This window comes from Ctenopharyngodon idella, chromosome 7, assembly GCF_019924925.1.
Source record: "Ctenopharyngodon idella isolate HZGC_01 chromosome 7, HZGC01, whole genome shotgun sequence".
Classification (NCBI taxonomy): domain Eukaryota; kingdom Metazoa; phylum Chordata; class Actinopteri; order Cypriniformes; family Xenocyprididae; genus Ctenopharyngodon; species Ctenopharyngodon idella.
In genome coordinates this window covers 45,077,042-45,098,088 of record NC_067226.1, presented here as the reverse complement: position 1 = coordinate 45,098,088, position 21,047 = coordinate 45,077,042, and the positions used below count along the sequence as shown (strand labels likewise).

Genomic DNA, 21,047 nt, shown 5'->3' with positions numbered 1-21,047 from the left:
ACCTGGTTCCCAGAACTCTCACTCCTCGCGACAGCCCCTCCCTGGCCCATTCCTCTGAGGAAGGACCTTCTTTCTCAGAGACGGGGCACTCTCTGGCACCCGCGTCCAGACCTCTGGAAACTCCATGTCTGGTCCCTGGACGGGACGCGGAGGTTCTAGGTGACTTACCCCCCGAGGTACTTAACACCATCGCTTCGGCACGTGCTCCGTCTACGAGACGGGCTTACGCCTTGAAGTGGAACCTGTTCGTCGAGTGGTGTTCTTCTCGTCGAGAGGACCCCCGAAGATGCTCGATCGGTGTCGTGCTTTCCTTCTTGCAGCAGGGGTTGGAGCGTAGGCTGTCCCCCTCCACCCTCAAAGTCCATACTGCTGCTATCTCCGCATATCATGACCACATAGATGGCAAATCTGTTGGTCAGCACGACCTGGTCGTCAGGTTCCTTAGGGGGGCGAGGCGGTTAAATCCTCCTCGTCCTCCCTCCATACCCTCTTGGGACCTTGCTCTGGTGCTGAGAGCACTTCAGATTGCTCCCTTTGAGCCCTTGCAATCAGCAGACTTAAAGATTCTGTCTATGAAGACTTTGCTGCTGGTTGCATTGGCCTCCATCAAGAGGGTAGGGGACCTGCAGTCTTTTTCGGTCGACGAATCGTGCCTGGAGTTCGGGCCGGGTGACGGCCATGTGGTACTGAGACCCCGGCCTGGCTTGTGCCCAAGGTTCCTACCACTCCCTTCAGGGACCAGGTAGTGAGCCTGCAAGCGCTGCCCTCGGAGGAGGCAGACCCAGCCCTGGCTTTGCTCTGTCCAGTTCGCGCTTTGCGACTGTACATAGACAGAACTCAAAGCTTCAGGACCTCAGACCAGCTCTTGTCTGTTACGGAGGCCAGCAGAAGGGAAAGGCTGTCTCCAAGCAGAGGATGGCCCACTGGATAGTGGATGCCATCGCCCTGGCTTACCAAGCTCAGGGCGTGCCCTGCCCGCTCAGGTTGCATGCGCACTCCACGAGAGGCATCGCATCTTCCTGGGCGCTGCCTCGTGGCGCCTCGCTACAGACATCTGTAGAGCTGCGGGCTGGGCGACACCTAACACGTTCGCTAGATTCTATAGCCTTCGTGTCGAGCCGGTCTCCTCCCGTGTTCTCACCTCAGGTCAGAGGCACGGAGAGGCCCCGGCTTAGTGTCGGCTTGCTGCGCTTACATGCGCTTTTTTCTCCAGAGAGTCCCTACAAGGCAGACCCTGTTGAGTCCTCCGATCTCCCTTCGGCAGCCGACGTGGCGGAGCGTCTGGCGCTAGGCCTATACTCCGTTGTATCCTTGAGAACCGGGTTTAGGCTGGGTACCATATGTGTGACCCTACTGGGATCCCATATGTCTAGTTCCACGGTTGCTCCTAAACGAAGCCCGTGTCTTTCCCTCTGGGAGAACCCACCTCTCATCGAGTTGGAGTCACCCCAGTTCTTCCATATGTAGTACAGCCTACGGGTTAGTCCATATGTACTTCTCCACTTAACTCCTTCGGGAAGGATGTGGCTTCCGCAGCGTTCCTTTCCCAGCGGAAGGGTACGCTTTCCCAGCGTTATCCAATAGTCTCACTGAATGGGTTTTGGGGAACAGCAGTGATTGACACTCTCTGTGTTAGCCCTGTCCCACCGTCCGTAGGCAAGGGGGTTCAGGTGGCTTACAACAGAGCGCTGGAAGAGGGCAGCCCCTGTGGCGCTTTGGTAGGGATTCCTATTCGTCGGTCTGTCCGACGTACGTCGAACGTGACCGACTGAATGGGAACGTCTCGGTTACAAAGGTAACCCTCGTTCCCTGAAGGAGGGAACGGAGACGTACGTCCCGTCGCCACAGTCGCTGTACCCCGCTGATGCTGCCGCCTATCCGGTTCGGCTCCTCAGCGAAAACCTGAAGATGCAACGCACCTGCTGCTCGTTATATACCCGCGCTGCGAGGCGAGCAGCTGATGCATATGATTGCATGCCAATGTGCATTGGCTCGTTGTAGTTACACTTGAAGTAGATTGGCCTCTCTAGCGAGATTCCTATTCGTCGGTCTGTCCGACGTACGTCTCCGTTCCCTCCTTCAGGGAACGAGGGTTACCTTTGTAACCGAGACGTTTTTACACGTTTATCAGACCATCAATCAGACCATAAATTAGCCATAATATGCATTAATATTTTTAGAACAGCTAATAAATATACGGTAACACTTTAGTTTAGGGTCCAATTCTCACTATTAACTAGTTGCTTATTAACATACATTACTGGGATATTAGCTGTTTATTAGTACTTATAAAGCACATATTAATGTCTTATTCTGCATGATCATATTCTACATCCCTTAATCCTACCAATATCTAAACTTAAAAACTACCTTACTAACTTTTATTAAGCAGTACTTAGGAGATTATTGAAGCAAAAGTCATAGTTAATAGTGAGAATTGGACACTAAACTAAAGTGTGACCAAATATACATTTACATATATGATGATACTATTTAAAAATGGACTTTGTCTGTGGATTATGTATGTATGTTAAATTATGTTTAAGAAGTACTGGTATTTAGTCTTACCTCTGAGGGGGAAATTCTTCGATAGAAGTAGTTTGAACTATATATAGGACGTCTTGAACTTGATTGTTTGCATTGTCTCATGTTCTTTTCTATACACCTGTTAAACAAACATACTTTATGCCTTTAATCATTATAAAATGTTTCCTGACAGTCAACCAAGCTTCCCTTTCAGTCGGTCACGTTCAACGTCTCGTCGGTACGTTCCGACGTGACATCTCCGTTCCCTCCTTCAGGGAACGAGGGTTACGTACGTAACCGAGACGTTACCGTTAATACATTTCTGACCTCTCAAAATGTTTAAATCATTTTAAAACTTTTCACTTGTTAAAAGATTTTGGTATAAAATAACTTACTGTGGAACATTTTCAGACGTTTCCATACATTCCTCTGGAACCCGATGACAAAGCAGAGGCTGACCTGTAGAAACTGATGACATAGCATAGATGATAAATAGTCTTTGTAACAAATTAAAACCCAAACCTTTTAAAATTCAAACACTTATTCACAAAGATTTATAAAAATACTCACATGCTAGCAGTGCTGGGTAGTAACTGATTACATGTAATATGGATTACATAATCAGATTCTTGTAAATTAGGATACTTTTAATTCGATTATATTATGTTTTAAAATACTCGTAATCAGACTACACTTACTTTTTTATTGATTACATGTTATCCTTACAACTCTCATTGGCAGTAAATTATCACTGGATTTACAGAAATCATTTCACTTTTAAGAAGTGTTTTCAACTCCTGATGAACACACTGTAAAAAATACTTTTCTTACTTTGATTTTTTTGTCTTGTTTCTTGTCCAAATATCTAAAAATTCTTGAATCAAGAAGCATTTTCTAGACAAGTAGAAATTATTGTCGTTTTTGTTGTTGTTGTTTTTTATAAAGTTTTCCTTAAAACAAGCTGTTTTCAGTTTGAAATAAGATTATTTAGCATGTTTTAAGGAAAAACTCACTTAATTTTGACATTTTTTTCTGAAAACAAGACAATAATTTTTACTTGTCTAGAAAATGCTTCTTGATTTAAGAATTTTTAGATATTTGGACTAGAAACAAGACAAAAAATCTATGCAAGAAAAGCATTTTTTGCAGTGCACATTATCTGAATTATCACTGTGTCATTTAGCAAATGTCTCTGGAAGGCTTTTGTCTTTCAAACACATTAAAATGTACAAATTCACGTCATATTTACATACAATACAGGAATTCCTTCTATGTCAACTGAACTACTTTTGACCTCATATATTTACTTGAAATAAGCCCCCCTGAGCAATCAAAATACAAAAATTAGTCAGATTTACCTTAAATGTGTAATGTAATGGATTACGTTACTAAGTACAATTTTTGTCATGTAATTTGGAATCAGTAACTGACTACAACTTGTAAGTAATCTACCCAGCACTACATGCTAGTAAATTACAATAGTGTAAACAGCTCCCTATTTGGGAGTTGAAATTGACACTCACCTGCTCCAGTCCATATTGTGTAGAAAAATATCCAAAGAACTAAACAGTATAAGCCTCTCATTTCTCTCTTTGAATGCTCTATTCCTCTAGTGTGAGCAGCATCTGTCAACCACTCTGAAAAGGTCTCATGTGATTGCTGTGGTTTCCTGCGCAACATCGTTTTTTTAACTTCATTTCGTTGCAAAGCAAGGAACCATGACGTATTTAACCGGAAACTTACGAACACTAACCTCTGTCTGGCTAAAGGTAAAAAGTATCCAGACATTACTAAATTAATAACTGATTAAATAATAGATTTTTTTTTTTTTTAAATCAATAAAACTATTAAGTGCCTTTTTTGTTCAAGGTAGCCACATATATTGGATTAAAATGGCATTGTTGTAATGTGTTTCCAATAGGCTGAGACATTCATTTTACACTTATAGATTTATTATTAAATTCAGCAACACTAAAAATACAACTATATATCATTTTTATTTACAAATCACAGCTTTTGTTATTTTTGTTAGATACGATAAGTAGCTTTACGAAGAGATATGATAGATCATAGATCAAGATTTTAGTATGTGTACAGTTACAAAGAGGGAACTGAATTTTCTTTAATGCAGTGCTGTTATCAGTGCAAAGGAAGTTCTCTTCAACTGCTGACGACACTTTCTCAAGATTGCCATTTCTTGTTAGCATGTTGTGGTGAGTGTCATTTTTACATAACCCAGGCTACATTTATGTGGGTCACTGGCTGAGGCTGGAACATGTCTTCTTGTAAAACCATGTCAGAGGTTTTAGTAAGAAAATGGCATGAGAGTTCATTACTTAGAGACGTCCACAGTGGATTTAGTCTTGGATTGAGATGCTTGTGCTCTGTTTTTCCTCGCTGTACCGCACATCCACAGAAAGATGCAAAACCCTGTAAACAAACAAACTTGATGTTTCATTCCACCATTTTTTTGGTAAGCAGAAAATTTTCCATTCCCCTTTTTTTGAGTCTTACGTCACTGAATTCTTCCACTTGTGATTTAACAGGGAACAAAAGAACCTGTACTTTTGTATTTCACTTCCTCCTAGACTATGTCGTGACTTTAAAGTAACCCTTCTGACCCTAACTATGCTTTGGTAGCAGAAAAATAGAGTGTCAGATAATGACGCATCTTTTTTAATTTGACTTGTATTTCCTCCTTTTCCCCCTGCTGTTGTTCGCCACCATGGTAAAGTGATACATTCTGCCTTGCTTTATCTTCCAGACATGGGTCAATCAGTACATTTACATGGACAACAATATTCTGATATTAACCTGATTAAGACAATACTCTGATTAAGAATCTACCTTAATCCGGTTAAAGTCATATTTGAAGTAAACACAAATCGAATTAAGACAGGTGGAGTATTCCTATTTTAGTCGCATTATCGGAGTGCATTATAGACATGTACACACCTTAATCACGCTATTAACATCGTGAGGGAGTTTTCGCCGCGTTTTGCCCACAGGACACACACACACGGCAGTGGTCAACCATTTGACGGCACACAAGAGAGCATAGCTTCAAGCAAGAAGCCAAAAATCAAATTCCTCTCATCTCTCATTCAGTACCTCTGAGTTTGTCGCGGTGGCATGAATGAAATGCTGCTGAATGAAAGTACAGAGGCCTGTTGCTGGAGAATTTGTATCTACGTCCTCTGTTTACAGAGCATAAATAGTAGGCTAAATCGTGCGCACGATTTACTAATTCGTTCCATACCATTTACTAAATCGAGGGAACGAATTAGTAAATCGTGCGCGCAATTTATTTATTTTTTCTTGCAATTAAATGCACTTTAAGCTTTTGTAAAATTAAAAATGAAACACCCAAAACTGTATATGGTACCATAACGAAGACGTACTGTGTGGTGATATGTGAAAAAGACGTAGGACGGCGTGCCATGGGGACATAATGACGTTTGCCATTAATCAATCTGTTTTCTATAATATGTAAAACGGGAACATGAAAGGAATATTCTAAAAGCAACTCATGTAAACACCTTAATCAGAATGTCTTATTCAGAGTAAGGCCAATAATTAGATTAGTTACATTTACATGGACAACAATATTCCGATATTAACCAGATTAAGACAAAACTCAGATTAAGAAACTACCATGTAAACTGGTCAATGACGTGACGGGCCATTTTTTTTTGTCCAAAAGCCTTAATAATAATAAAAACAAAGATATGACATCCAAAGTATTTAAGGTAGTACAACTAGATCTCTTTTATTGAATCCAAAAGGTTTTAATTATATTTTGCAACATATAAAGATATTTTAAAGATTTTGAAGTGTCAAAAGGTCATTCGGTTTAACCGTCCAAAGGCCAATACAGACATTTCATTTGTGATTAAAAAATCTTAAAATGTAATAATGTATATATTTTTTATTCTGGCATGATTTTATATCATCATATATCAACATAGTGCAAAATGGTTTTAAAATTATCTGTAGAAGTCGTTGCTTTGTTATGAGAAAGAATGTCCGGAAAAATGAATTTCATTGATGTCATTCGGAGTAACCAATATAAAGGGACAGTTTTTTTGGATCAAGTCATGCGGTCAATATCATGTGACAGGATGTGACATCATTCAGACACCTGCAAAGGACCACATGGTCGTGAGGAAAAGTAACTAACTCTCTTAACTATTTGAAAAATTCATGTTTTCACTCGCTCATACGCATGTCCCGAAACATCACGTCATTCGGTACAACCGTTTTTAATTTTAAAAACTTGTACTAAATATAAAGTGTTTGATTGTCCTTTTGCTAGCTAGCTAGATATCAGCCTGTTAGCATTGTTTGAAAATATCGTCATTCGGTATAACCAAAAGTGTCATTCGGTAAAACCGAAATTTTGGTTAAACCGAATGACTTTTTTGGTGACAAATTTTGTCTTGTAAAAAATGACAAAAGCAGTGTTAATTGATTATAAAAACCACATAATCTCATTGCTAACACTTAATAAAACTTCAAAATGATCTATATTATGTTTTTTTTTTTTTTTTTTTTTACACTTAAAACCTTATTCGTCAATGACCCAAATAGAGATTTCTGATTACCTTAATCTGGTTAAAGTCATACTCGAAGTAAACAAATCGAATTAAGACATGTGGAGTATTCCTATTTTAGTCGCATTATCAAAGTGCATTATAGACATGTACACACCTTAATCACACTATTATTTCACGTATCAACATACAGTTCATTTTCGTTAAGGTACCATATACGGGTGTTTCACTTTTAATTTTGTGAAAGCTTCAAGTGCAGTTAATTATTTGTAATGCTATATGTGCAAATAGACGACGCTATACGTGCAAATTCTCCAGCAACAGGCCTCCTCTGTACTTTCATTCGGCAACATTTCATTCATGCCACCGCGACAAACTTGGAGGAACTGGATGAGAGATGAGATGAGATGTGAGGAATTTGATTTGTGCCTTCTTGCTTGAAGCTATGCTCTCTTGTTTGCCGTCAAACGATTGACCACTGCCGTGTGTGTGTCTGTGTGTGTGTTCTGACGCAAAATGCAGTGAAAACTCCCTCACGATGTTAATAGTGTGATTAAGGTGTCTCCACATGTCTTAATTCGATTTGTGTTTACTTCGATTATGACTTTAACCAGATTAAGGTAATCAGAAATCGCTGTTTACATGGCACTTTCTTAATCAGAGTATTGTCTTAATCGGGTTAATATCAGAATACTGTTGTCCATTTAAACGTACTGAAAGTTTAATGCGAGTATTAGAATCATATTAGTTTGATCGAAGTATTGCATTTACATGAGGTAAAGTTTAATCGCAATATTGCCAAAATCCTATTATAATCACATTATAATTCATGCATGTAAACACACCCAATACACCTCTTCTATAATGAGCATGTTTTTAAATTCTGTATTAAAATTAATTTGGTATTTTTGGGGGGAGCATAAAGTAAAAAATGTCAGGGTGATACAATAATAATGACGGAAAAAACCTCATTAACAAATTAAACTCTGGGAATGAAAACCTTAAGTAGTTTGGCATAATGTTGAAAAGCTTTTGTTTACCAAAACAAAGTCATGTGGCGTGACAAACAAAGTCATGTGGCGTGACAAACAAAGTCATGTGGTACAACAAACATGCAGAAAAAATAAAACAGGAAACGCTGTTTACACTGCAAGCCTTTGTGCTCCATTCTGATTTATTGCGCAGATCAGATTTTTTTGTTGTTTTGTTTGGCTGTTCACATTATTTTTTTAATGTGGCCAATATCAGATTTGAGTGTGAACAGGTCACGATCCTGAACTGACCCGCATGCGCTAAAGAAAAATAACAAAGGGCCTGTCCAAATACAAACGCTTGCAGTCTTGGCACCTGAGAGCATCCTCATGCAACAGGAAGACTGTTCAAGGCCTTAAGAACACTACAGCTCAGTTCCCTTAATGCACACTAAACCCACACTATGGCATGATCCCATCATGCATCATGTTCAAGAACTCACATTCCCCAAAATCACATGATGTTGAGGAAAACATTCCACTGTAAGTTAAATTAATTAGATATTATGTATTATTTGGTAGTAAAACACAAGTGCTGCACATTTTATTGGAGCAAATAAAATTTTGGTCACACTTTAGTTTAGGGTCCAATTCTCAGTATTAACTAATTATTAGACTGTAAGACTTTTGCCTCAATAAACTCCTAATAACTGCTTATTAATAGTTAGTAAGGCAGTTGTTAAGTTTAGGTATTGAGTAGGATTAAGGGATGTAGAATATGGTCATGTAGAATAAGGCATTAATATGTGCTTTATAAGTACTAATAAACAGCCAATATCCTAATAATATGCATGCTAATACGCAACTAGTTAATAGTGAGTATTGGACCCTAAACTAAAGTGTTACCAAATTTTTGGTGTATTTTGTACTACATTTGCAAATGCTTTTTATTTCTTAATTTTAGAAGCACCACAATTACTAAATTGTGTTGTCTGTAACATAGGTAAACATGTAACATATTTTAAAATGCAGAGTATTATAAATCAAAATAAAGCTTTGTAAACACTTGAATGCTTATGGCAAATACAGAAAATACGTCATTGATAAGTGGTCAAGTGCAAAGACCGTAAGTGTGGGTATTTGGACAGACCCAAAGATGGGGCGAAGCACGGAATTATATGGAAGTAAACACTGAGGTTACTGAAGTCAACATTTTGGGGCCGTTCACACAGAAAGGTTAAAAAGGGTAAAAATGCAAAACACAGATCAGTGGAGTGAAAAAAAGGCAAGGTCTAAAGATGCGTTTCTTTAAAGTTGAACTTATTTTAACTTGAGCGCCGAGGTTTTAGAATGCCGTGTCATGCATGAGATGCTGCAAACGACGCAAGACACGAACGCAAAAGTCAACAGTTTACATTGAAAGACAATGGAAAAGCAGTGCGAATGTTGACATAAAAGTCACATGAATTATGATGTGACTGTTCAAACTGAGGTCGCGTTGCAAAACATCAGACCTGTATCTGAATTAGGTCCACATATGGGAGCGGCCCAAATCAGAATTGAAAATATCAGATTACATGTGCACTGTTCACACTCTTATGGAAAAAACTAAACAAAACAACAACAACAAACAGATCTGAGTCACACATGAGCAAAGAAAATCAGATTTGGGCCACTTTTGCCTGCGGTCTGACAGAGAGGACTCTGCAAAAATGTATCATATTTATGAATTTATTAATGAGACTTCTAAAAATTTTATGTTGAAAATGTAATTAAGATGTGTACGCTCACATTGCATTCAAGATGTGCTCTATCCTCTGCACTTCTGCGTTCGTCATCGCCACGCGTGGGGTCTTTTGTAATGACAAACGCAGAAGCGCAGAGGATAGAGCAAAACAAAACACCGGTCATGAATTAGAAGTCTAAAACAAGAATTTTAAAGAAAAAATGTCAGAGGATTTTCGATATAAGAGAAGAGGAGCTTAAGTTTGTTGCCCAGCTTTATTTTGTTTGAACCGTGAGAGGCGTCTAAGCTTACGATACTCCTACATTCTGCATCATACATTGCGTCAGAAGTTACTCTTTTGGCGCAAGTCGACTTGTGTAGGCCGCCTGCCAGAAGCTAGTTATTATAGTTTATAATGTTTTAAATATGGATATTTTTCTTACAAAAACCCATCGCTTCGCTTCAGAAGGCCTTTATTAACCCCCTGGAGCTGTATGGATTATTTTTATGATGGATGGATGCAGTTTTTTGGGCTTCAAAATCTCAACCCCCATTCACTACCATTAAAAAGCTTGGAAAAGCCGGGATATTTTTAAATATATCTCCGATTGTGTTCGTCTGAAAGAAGATAGTCATATACGCCTAGGATGGCTTGAGGGTGAGTAAATCATGGGATAATTTTCATTGTTGGGTGAACTATCCCTTTAAGATGTGTTTTGGTCGATCAGATCACGGAGGAGGGAGACATAACCGTTTACACCTGGTGTTTTAATCCGTCTCTTTTGTCCACTTTCAACCACTTCTGTCCTGATTTCTTCGAGGGGAGGGTCTATGGGCAGGTAAATGTATGGGTTTTTTCCTACCTGATCTCCTGGTACTGCGTATCTATAGCATAAATTAATGTAAATTGACCCGTTGGGTGAAATTGGTTGAAAAAATGTGTATCATATGCACGCAAAAAGTGCTTATCATATGTATGCTAAAAAATGCATATCATATGCATGTAAAAGGTAATTTCTCCATATAAAGAACATGCAAAATGAAAACATGAACTCTTTTGTGGGTGTTCAAATACATTCGACCACACGGTCAATTGTGTTTTTGACTACCTCTGGAAGTGGTCAAAAGTGGACAAGCTCAAAACGTTTTACACCCCATTTACACCATTTAGCGTCATCCACTTGTGATCCGATCGATCAAAACGCATCTTTATACCAGGTGTGAACAGGGCCTTAGTGTCATTAAATTTAATCTTATGGAACCAATATGACTACTAAGTGTACTGTACATGTGTTTTAAACTACAAGATTTATTGTAGACATATGTTATTGATGCACATTTTATTTTATTTAATTATTCTCTCTTGTACTCTGACTAAACCTACCTTGCATTGTGTTTAAGATACAGAACAGGTAGAGTATAGGGTAGTTGGTATATCCCATGCTGAAGAAGATCAAACCCCAAGTTGTACCCAGCAGACACATGAGGCCCAGCACTGTGCCGGTGTCCTTCCAAACTGGAATCTTGCCTGGCTTGTTGCCCACATGTCGTAGCTTAAAGATCTGTCTGGACACTGTGATTAGGATTCCTACGTTTAACAAGAATATGACGGTGAAGTAGGAAATGTTCACGCCATACATGACGAGAGGATCTATGAACAGGCAACTGTATGAAAGAAAGGTTTGCAATGTAAGCAAACAAGAAGCATGTATATCACACATTTGCTGCATAATTTAACTACATTTGTCTGTATCTAAGTTATAATGTAAATACTTACACTGGGTTTGTTTTGTTAGTATCTGATAATGTCATCTCGTATAAGCCATAAAAAGGATGAATGTTATAAACTGACAGCAAACCTCCAACAACAACAGCGGGGACTCCTGTCAAGAGGAAAAGATTGCAGAATAAGCAATTTCAAGACTCCATTTTGCATATTTTTATGCATTTAGTTCCTTTACGAATCCCTTTTTTTTAAAACATCACCCAACCATATATGTGTATATATATATATATATATATATATATCATTGCTTTGCTAAATTTTGCATCTGAAAACCAGTCATTCCAATCAGAATTTTCGCAATTAGGAATTTTGCATGAGGGCAAAAAAGTTTGCCACGTGGATTTCACTAATGCATATTCGCTGCACAAACCAACAAAAAGCTGCTTGGTTTGAAAGTGACTTCTGTGTGAGAAGTGCTTCATACACCATACTTTATTTACCTTCATGTCGTTTAAAACATGTATGACCTTCATTGTAAGATAAGCATACAGTATACGTACGTAGTGTAATATATATACACTAACCTATATCAAATCTGCTTGATTGCTTATTTTGTCACAAATTGTAAACTATGGCTACATACAGACTGTCAGTCCAAATCAGATTTTCATATACAATTGAAATCTGATCAGATTTAGCATGTGTGAACGGCAAAAAAAAGTTTTAAATGTGGCCAATATCAGATTTCCAGTGTGAACAGATCATGGTTCTGAACTGAACTGCATGCGCAAAAGAACGATACAAATGGGGTTGCCAGTGTAACCCCCTTCGGTTTAAACCGCCCGCTCTAAGGGGGACTCGAACCCGGGTCCATCGGCATGGAGTCGGGCACTCTAACAAGGAGGCTAAAGAACACAGTCTCTAGCGTCCGTCCTTACACCAGGTTTTTACCACAAAATCCACTCAATTGCTTCTCAAAACTAATCCAAAACTAGACTAATCATGTTCCGTGGGGTATATTGGTAAAAAAAAAAAAAAGGGAAAGTCGCGGACTTGGCAACACACACAGCACGCTGTCATAAGGAAGTAAACACGGAGGGCATCAAAGTAAGCAATTACGTGTTTATTTACAGTGTGATCTGCCACGGAAGTCAGCGAAATTATGCGCAGGCAATATGAAAAATAAAGTCAATGATGTGACAAAAGAGAGCAGAGTTTTGAAACTTTTATGATACGAACCCTCATGGTTTGCTTGTAGTCTCAGTAATACTTACGAGTTCTGACACATCACTGCCCTTCTACTGACAACCTTTTGCAACTGTCTTGATAACGTTGGGTATGTAAAATCTTTGAATAGACTCCCATGAACGCAAAATGGTGACGAATGTTGATCTCGAGTGACGTAAAAATCGCATGAATTCCGATATGACTGTTCACACTGCGGTCGCATTACAAAACATCTGACAAGAATTGGATTTAGTACCACATATGGAAGTGGTTTGAGGTGGTGGTTTGTACTGTTCAGGGGAAAACAGATACGAGTCACATGTGGGCAAAAAAAAAAAAAAAAAAAAATCAGATTTGGAATAAATCTGCTCCTCCTACGGTTCTGACGAAATCCAATCTAGGGTGCGTTTCCCAAAGCGAACTATGGTCGCAAGTTCCGTCGTTAGACTCGTTACCAATAGAGTTCAATGGGATTTACGATCATAGTTGGCTAATGATGCTTTCGGGAAACGCACCCCAGAGCAGTCCGACTGAAACGGCTTTCCAGGATTTCAAACCGCATATAAATGTAGCTCGAAATGGATTTGTAAAAATCGCATTTCATGTGATTTTTGGCCATTCAGGCTTGCTAAATCTGATCGGATTTCAATCGGATATGCACAAAAATCGGATTTGGACTGACAGTCTGAGCGTAGCCATGTGGACGTCAATAATTTTAGATCAGATTCCACTCGGATACACAAATAATGGGATTTTGACTGACAGTGTGAACGTAGCCATAGAGAACAGATGGATGACTTTCACTGTATGGACAACAACAACAACAAAAAACACAGACATTTTTCAAAACATTTTCACGTTAGTTAGTTTTTTGAGTTTCAAATTTTGCTTTTGAGTTTCAAAATTTGCAAATTTCCCTTTAATGCTTCCTGTATGTCTATTAGACAATGGCTGCTTTTTAAAACGTTATTCACATTACATTTAGTCTTGATGCTCACCCCATCCGATCAGGGACAACTTGATAATGTAGTGTTTGATGTTAATGTTGAACACTCTGATGAGAAGAAGGTACAGATGCAAGGCTTCAACAGCCATCCAGGTGAAACAACTCAGCAGGCTGTAGTGTATCATCACAGCGATAAACACACAGAAATTTTTCTCTGTCAGTGTGGCAGCCCATTCGCTGAGCATGAAGCTGATGTTGAGGAGAAACAGAGCGCCACTCAGAGACACATGGATGCTGTTGGACACTTCTGCCCTTGAGTTCCTGAGAAAAACACACAAAGTCTATATTGAAAACTATAGGCATAATTGGAAGTAAATGAAGCATCTTTGGAATAATGTGAATCATAGCACAGATTGTACATGCATTTATATGAAAACAGAAGGAACAGCACCTGTTGAACATGAACCCCAAGACAGAGCAAGCAGAAAAGAACGCAGACAGACCGCATCCAACGTAGCTGATGGACGACAAGATTTCCCATTGCTGTTCAGATATCTCCAAGTTAGTCTATTCAAAGTTAGTAAGGAAGATAAATAAGAGGTGGAGTGAAATTTAAACTGTATCAGCTGCTACTTTTACTGAATTCATTTCATGGGTGGATGTCTCTGTACTCACAAGAAGCACAGCAAAAGGGGTCATATGGTCACAGGAGCACTCCACAACATCATCACTTGTATTAACGGTAAGACAACCATCACTTTTCCACTTGTCCACCTTTTTTCTCTCTATGTGACAGTAAACAAAAATCAAATTAACATCAAATGACATATGTTGTAATATAAGAGCATTTCAGATGATTTTTCATTGAAACAATTAACCATTACTGTACCATTTGCATCATAGAACTGACAGGACAGGGTGTAGTTCTTTAGATATAAATACAAAACAGGAACAAATCATTAGCAGGACATTTTGAGGCAATTTGAGAATATTCAAAATTTCAAGTTACACTTACAGATGTGTGATTTGTGTAACTGTGATTAACTTTAAACTGAATTTTAAGTCGATTGGTCAATTTCACAAAGTCATGTTCGGGGACTTCAATCCGTATGATTTTCGAGGTAACAATTTTACTTCCCAGTTTAAGCTGTAAAAAAAGACAACAGACAAAATGTAAGCTCACTGTAAACTTGAGAATTTGTGCAACAACAACAGTATTCGTATCGCTATGACACTCTACACAACATTAAAAGGGGGCGTGATTTGAACCTTAAAATGCTGATCGGAATCGTAGGTAACTACACCAATTTTGCTTCCGTTTTGGAAAGACTTCACCGGGATCAATGTCTCTGCAACTTCATTAACACCTAATACCTTAAAAGAAAAAGAAAAAAGACATCAGCTCTCTTTAATAATCATCTAAATTAAAGAATTACATTCTTAAATATACACAGATCAGGCATAACATTATGAGCACTGACAGGTGAAGTGAATAACACTGATTATCTCTTCATCATGGCACCTGTTAGTGGGTTATTAGGCAGCAAGTGAATATTTTGTCCTCAAAGTTGATGTGTTAGAAGCAGGAAAATGCGGAAAGGATTTGAGCGAGTTTGAAAAGGGCGAAATTGTGATGGCTAGACGACTGGGTCAGAGCATCTCCAAAACTGCAGCTCAGTATCTATCAAAAGTGGTCCAAGGAAGGAACAGTGGTGAACCGGCGACAGGGTCATGGGCGGCCAAGGCTCATTGATGCACGTGGGGAGCGAAGGCTGGCCCGTGTGGTCTGATCCAACAGACAAGCTACTGTAGCTCAAATTGCTCAAGAAGTTAATGCTGGTTCTGATAGAAAGGTGTCAGAATACACAGTGCATCACAGTTTGTTGTGTTTGGGGCTGCATAGACGCAGACCAGTCAGGGTGCCCATGCTGACCCCTGTCCACCGCCGAAAGTGCCAACAGTGGACACGTGAGCATCAGAACTGGACCATGGAGCAATGGAAGAAGGTGGCCTGGTCTGATGAATCACGTTTTCTTTTACATCACGTGGATGGCCGGGTGCGTGTGCGTCGCTTACCTGGGGAACACATGGCACCAGGATGCACTATGGGAAGTAGGCAAGCCGGTGGAGGTAGTGTGATGCTTTGGGCAATGTTCTGCTGGAAAACCTTGGGTCCTGCCATCCATGTGGATGTTACTTTGACACGTACCACCTACCTAAGCATTGTTGCAGACCACGTACACCCTTTCATGGAAACAGTATTCCCTGGTGGCTGTGGCCTCTTTCAGCAGGATAATGCGTCCTGCCACAAAACACAAATGGTTCAGGAATGGTTTGAGGAGCACAACAATGAGTTTGAGGTGTTGACTTGGCCTCCAAATTCCCCAGATCTCAATCCAATCGAGCATCTGTGGGATGTGCTGAACAAACAAGTCCGATCCATGGAGGCTCCACCTCGCAACTTACAGGACTTAAAGGATCTGCTGCTAACATCTTGGTGTCAGATACCACAGCACACCTTCAGGGGTCTAGTGGAGTCTAGCCTCGATGGGTCAGGGCTGATTTGGCAGCAAAAGGAGGACCAACACAATATTAGGAAGATGGTCATAATGTTATGCCTGATCGGTGTACATTTTCTATATTGTTTAGAAGTGTCAAAAAATTAAGCTGCAACCAGATGTTATCTAAAATCTGCTGTAAGTCATTTTTTTTTTAAGAATACCATGCATAAAATCTAATTCCCTTTAAGGCAAGTCATTTCACTTGGCGTCCATCTTTGAAACGGATTACATTCATACTACACACATTCACATTCATATTCATAGTCGTTGAGTTTCTTTACAAAGTGACATCACCAACTACTGGCCTGGCAGTATAACACAGCATTTGTAGTCATTTTTTGTGGATCAGTGTGAATGGATCAGTGGGATCATTTTGACAACGTTGTTTGTACATAAAAAACACAAAACTTTTCAGCTTTTAGTACATCGTTGTCATGTAAACGAACCCTAAAACTCACAATTATAACTAAATGCATTAGGTAACGCTGTGGAGCTTCTGTCTCTAGGCAGCTATGCAGCTATTATTTTTGGTAATGCAAGACCAACTTGCTAACTACATTCATATTTTTGTGCCAAGTTTATATGCAATTTTTAAAAATCTTCATGGACAAAAATGAAGAGGTGCTGCAGAAATGACTTACAGCAGTTTAGCAGCCTTAAAGTATTATATCATCTTGGACCTTCTGCATGAGTACACTTACTCTTGGAGCGGATATTGGTACATAATCGTCTGCCGTGCTTAAATTCATCATAACCACAATCATGGAAAGATCTTCATGAGTGTAATTCTTGGATTGCTCAGTCATATTTATAACACTCTCTATGGCTGACTTCTCCACTCTGCACAAAGGTGGGATAAACATTAAACCAGGTCTAAAGCAGAGCTTCCAACCTTGCTCTTGGAGAGCCCCAAAACAATGCACGTTTTGGATGTCTCCAAAAAACACACCTGATTGTTACTCTATGATCTGAAATGAGCGTCAGATAAAGGCCCAAATGTACTCAAGCTGAAGTTCGTTTTTGTTCTTCGCTCTTTCAATTAGAATTACAACTCAATTTCTTCTATATAGCGTCTCTTTACTCGTGGATGTCTGACCTCGACGGACTGAACAGAAGAAATGAACCGGAGAAGATTTCCACATCAAAGAAGGCGGAGCCTCAGAGCCACACCCACCTATTATGTAATCACCACGGGCCAATGGTAGTTTTAAGCCGTTTACCATCCAGAGCGAACTTTTCTGGATAGTCCAGTTGGCCTTCGTTTTGGCCTAATTTTGTTTGAAATGACGTCAAACTAGTTCGTTCTTCGATTTCGCATGAAGTTTATCGGGGCTAAGCGTCCTAAATCTGTACTGTTGGGGGCCTCCAGGAACAGGGTTTGGAACCACATAACTAAAAGACTGTACATTTTAAAATCTTTAATAAGGTTTTATTTACCTAATGTAGGTATCCACAACAGCTTCATTAAGGATCACTTCTTGGCACATTTTTTTAATATTGAGAATGCTTCTCAGACCTTTTGGGCTATTCATTTGATTCTCTTTTGTCTCCAAGAGGCCTTTTATTTCATCAGGCAAGCAATACACCACAATACATAGTGATGTATAGTTTACTGTAATAGATGAAAGGAATAATTAATGTCCTGAGTAACCACCAAACTATCATACTCAATGCACATTTCTCATAATGCTGTTGTGTAACTGGTTAAATGCAACGGAAGAAAATAAGTTTTGCTTACCTATGCTGAATTCGAATGCAGTTTTATTTGTGTTTTGCTTTTGCACACACAGTTGTAATTCTTTTATTTCGTTGGAGGCTTTGTTCACAAAAAAATCTTCATAGGAGCACTCAATATAACATGAATTTGTTTTTGAATTACAGCTTAATTGTTCTGCAGTGTCATTAACAGTAATGAAGGGTCCAGATTCCAATGAGATTTCAATATCAAATCCCTTTGTGGTACTTGTTAGTCTTAGAATTCCTTGACATGACAAAGAGAAAAATACACAATTACACAGTGAAATGTAAGTCTTTAAACTCATTAGTTATAATTTCTAATTTTAGGGGCGACTGGGGCTAGTTGTCATCTCAGTGACTATTAAAGGATTAGTTCACCCAAAAATGAAATTTCTGTCATTAATTACTCACCCTCATGTCATCCCAAACCTGTAAGACCTTCGTTTGTCTTCGGAACACAAATTAAGATATTTTTGATGAAATCCAAGTGTATCTGATCCACACATAGGTCGACGGTTTTAACGATGTCTTTAGTACCTTTCTGGACCTTAAAAGGTGCAATGTTATTGCTGCCTATGTGTGGATCAGATACACTTGGATTTCATCAAAAATATCTTAATTTGTGTTCCGAAGACAAACAAAGGTCTTACAGGTTTGGGATGACATGAGGGTGAGTAATTAATGACAGAAATTTCATTTTTGGGTGAACTAACCCTTTAAATGTAGTGCTTTCTCTACCAGTGGTTTTGTAGGTTGATTTCAAATACCTTGTTCAACTTATAGCAATTTTATAAATTCTATTCTTGATACTAAAATTACAGTAAATTACTATAATTCAAAGGTTTGGGGTCCGTACGAGTTTATAACGTTTTTGAAAGAAGTCTCTTCTGCTCACCAAGACTGCATTTATTGGATCAAAAATACAGTAAAAACTGTAATATTGTGTAATATACTGAATCCTAGAATTGTGCTGTCAGGACGAGTATCACTCATAAATGTCAGGATAGGACGGGTTGTCACTTGTTTTATAGGTAGTAATTTTATAAAATACATTTATATTTATTTCTGATGGACTAAAAAAAAATGACATTTTTGAGTTAGATTTTTGCTGTTATATTTTGTTTTACTGTTTAAATTTTGTTGAAAATCCTATAATCTCTCCTAAGTCTCCCCTATCCAATAAACATCAACCTTTATAAATATGTTTATGGAAATCTTATGCAAATAGTTTCCTTATCAGAATTTCCTTATTGGGATCTAAAAACCATCCAAAACACACATTTTAAATAGGCTACAAGAAATTTTAACAAGGTAAGTATTTCTTATCTCAGGAATAGAGTTTTTATGGAACCTTTTTGTGTTTTAGCAATAATTTGTAGTTAAACTGGCAATGAGAATCAATTTAATATAATTTAATATTATTATTACAACAATGCAAGTGTTTTTCATAGTTACCACTGCCTTCACAACCTCCACATTCTCCACCATCCAGGCCATAGATCATGATCAGAAGTAGAAGGAGTGTCATATTTTCAGGTCTATTAGGTTTTTTGGAGGTCAGAATATAGACATGGAAATTACAATATCATATCACACATTAGCAGCTTAATTAATAACATTAATCTTTTTACATCTATTTACATCTCTTTAAATGGCTTAATTATAAAAACGCTCTACAATATGAACCTAAAAGCATTATTTACTTACCGTTCAGTTTTCTTAGCTGGTGGAAGTGGTGACAGCTCTGTATGGCAAGTTCAGAACTCACAGAATGAGAGTTGATCATCAGCTAGACTCAAATTTTGTGGCTTCAGACACGTCCAATGAGCTCCCTGACAGCAGAGCACAATGACAAGCCTTGTCGTAACTTTATATTTATGACGATCATCAACATACATTATGATGTTTGTGGATTTTCCTGAACAGGCTGTTAACATGCATACTGTATGCCTATCTGAGAGTGTGGTATAACCATACTTATAATCAGAGTAATGAAAATTGCTTGTAAACTGGAGTGAAGAGTTCTGCTCATGTCATGTAAACATCTGTGATTAAGACCTTACTCTGAGAAATAATTGCATTATTGGTGCACATGTAAAGGTAGTCTATTTGTATTTTGCTTTGGAATATCGCAGTATTCATTATAAATTATTTATCTGTGCACATCATTTTTTTTTTTAATTCATCTGCCCTCGTAATCTTTAATAAAAAAAAAAAACTTACCTTCCCTCTGGCAGCGACTTCTATCAGAGGACGTGTTCACTGGCGTGAGGGCGGGGCAACCTGTCACTCACAAACCACAATGATCCAAACATCCAGTCAATTCCCCATGGACAAAATTAAGTCCCGCCCTACATTTTTTCTTGTTTGAGAAGCCTTAGGCTTGTTCGAGATGCATCGGTGCTGCGCAGAACGATCAAAGTTCTTTGATGTCATATGCCGATCGGACTGCGCAGCACCGATGCATCTCGAACAAGCCTCTTTTCGCTCAGATATATGTCACAATAGGACAGTCTGCGGTTTTCCCGTGGAATTGCGCTACTTTAACACTGTTGCCGCGGGTTGTTTTTCATGTCCGCGGGTTGAAGCGACCCCAAATAACATGATATTTAGCCCATGGAATGCAAATTTTACCAGGGGAACCCTGCCAAAAAGGTGGATTTCACCCCTCAGAATGTGATTTTTACCGGGGGACCCCCCGAAACACGATTGGGCTAGTTTTGAGTAGCAATTGGGCGGGTTTTGTTGTGAAAACTCCCAGTTCCGCACTCTGACGTCACATAGCCCGCGAAACAACAATGGCAGCCCCTACGGATGCGGTGTTTACGCAAATGCATGGTAAAATAATGTAAAATATAAGGTATAAGAGCTTCTCTTGCCTTATGCACCATTTTTCCTCCTCCGTTTCCCTCAAATAAGCAAGGAGTAAGCACCTTTGGTGATAGAAATGATTGTAAATGAGCATAAGCCCCGTACGGTCCGTCATGCTGGTTTGTTTACACTCAGGCAGTTTGGCGTCGACTTGCCTGGAATGCTACAAAGTCGTGGTTTGAAGTCGAGACATACAGGCTCAA

The 21,047-nt window shown here is 39.0% G+C and overlaps 2 protein-coding genes across 3 annotated transcripts in view; both read right to left on the bottom strand.

Moving 5' to 3' along the window:
* Positions 1–4,217, bottom strand: part of adgrg3 (adhesion G protein-coupled receptor G3) — a 28,317-nt gene extending 24,100 nt beyond the window's left edge. Inside the window, exons 1-3 of one of the 2 annotated variants that reach the window (XM_051900156.1) lie at positions 4,050–4,217; positions 2,922–2,994; positions 2,569–2,665 (exon numbers count right to left, since the gene is read on the bottom strand). In XM_051900156.1, the coding sequence (XP_051756116.1) occupies positions 2,569–2,665; positions 2,922–2,994; positions 4,050–4,206 (327 nt within the window). In that variant the 5' untranslated portion in view covers positions 4,207–4,217. The remainder of the gene's footprint in view (positions 1–2,568; positions 2,666–2,921; positions 2,995–4,049) is intronic. The other variant, XM_051900157.1, reaches the window with a different exon arrangement.
* Positions 4,218–4,460: 243 nt separating this feature from the next.
* LOC127515954 (adhesion G-protein coupled receptor G2-like) lies at positions 4,461–19,762 on the bottom strand. Its single transcript, XM_051900155.1, has 14 exons — positions 19,681–19,762; positions 19,429–19,511; positions 17,975–18,217; positions 17,674–17,848; positions 16,938–17,076; positions 14,945–15,049; positions 14,691–14,822; positions 14,565–14,601; positions 14,351–14,460; positions 14,127–14,242; positions 13,728–13,996; positions 11,554–11,659; positions 11,161–11,441; positions 4,461–4,956 (listed from the first exon to the last, which is right to left on the bottom strand). Exons 2-14 carry the CDS (start codon positions 19,499–19,501, stop codon positions 4,859–4,861), a joined length of 1,884 nt encoding a protein of 627 aa, XP_051756115.1. The 5' UTR covers positions 19,502–19,511; positions 19,681–19,762; the 3' UTR covers positions 4,461–4,858.
* Between the last annotated feature and the right edge of the window lie 1,285 nt (positions 19,763–21,047).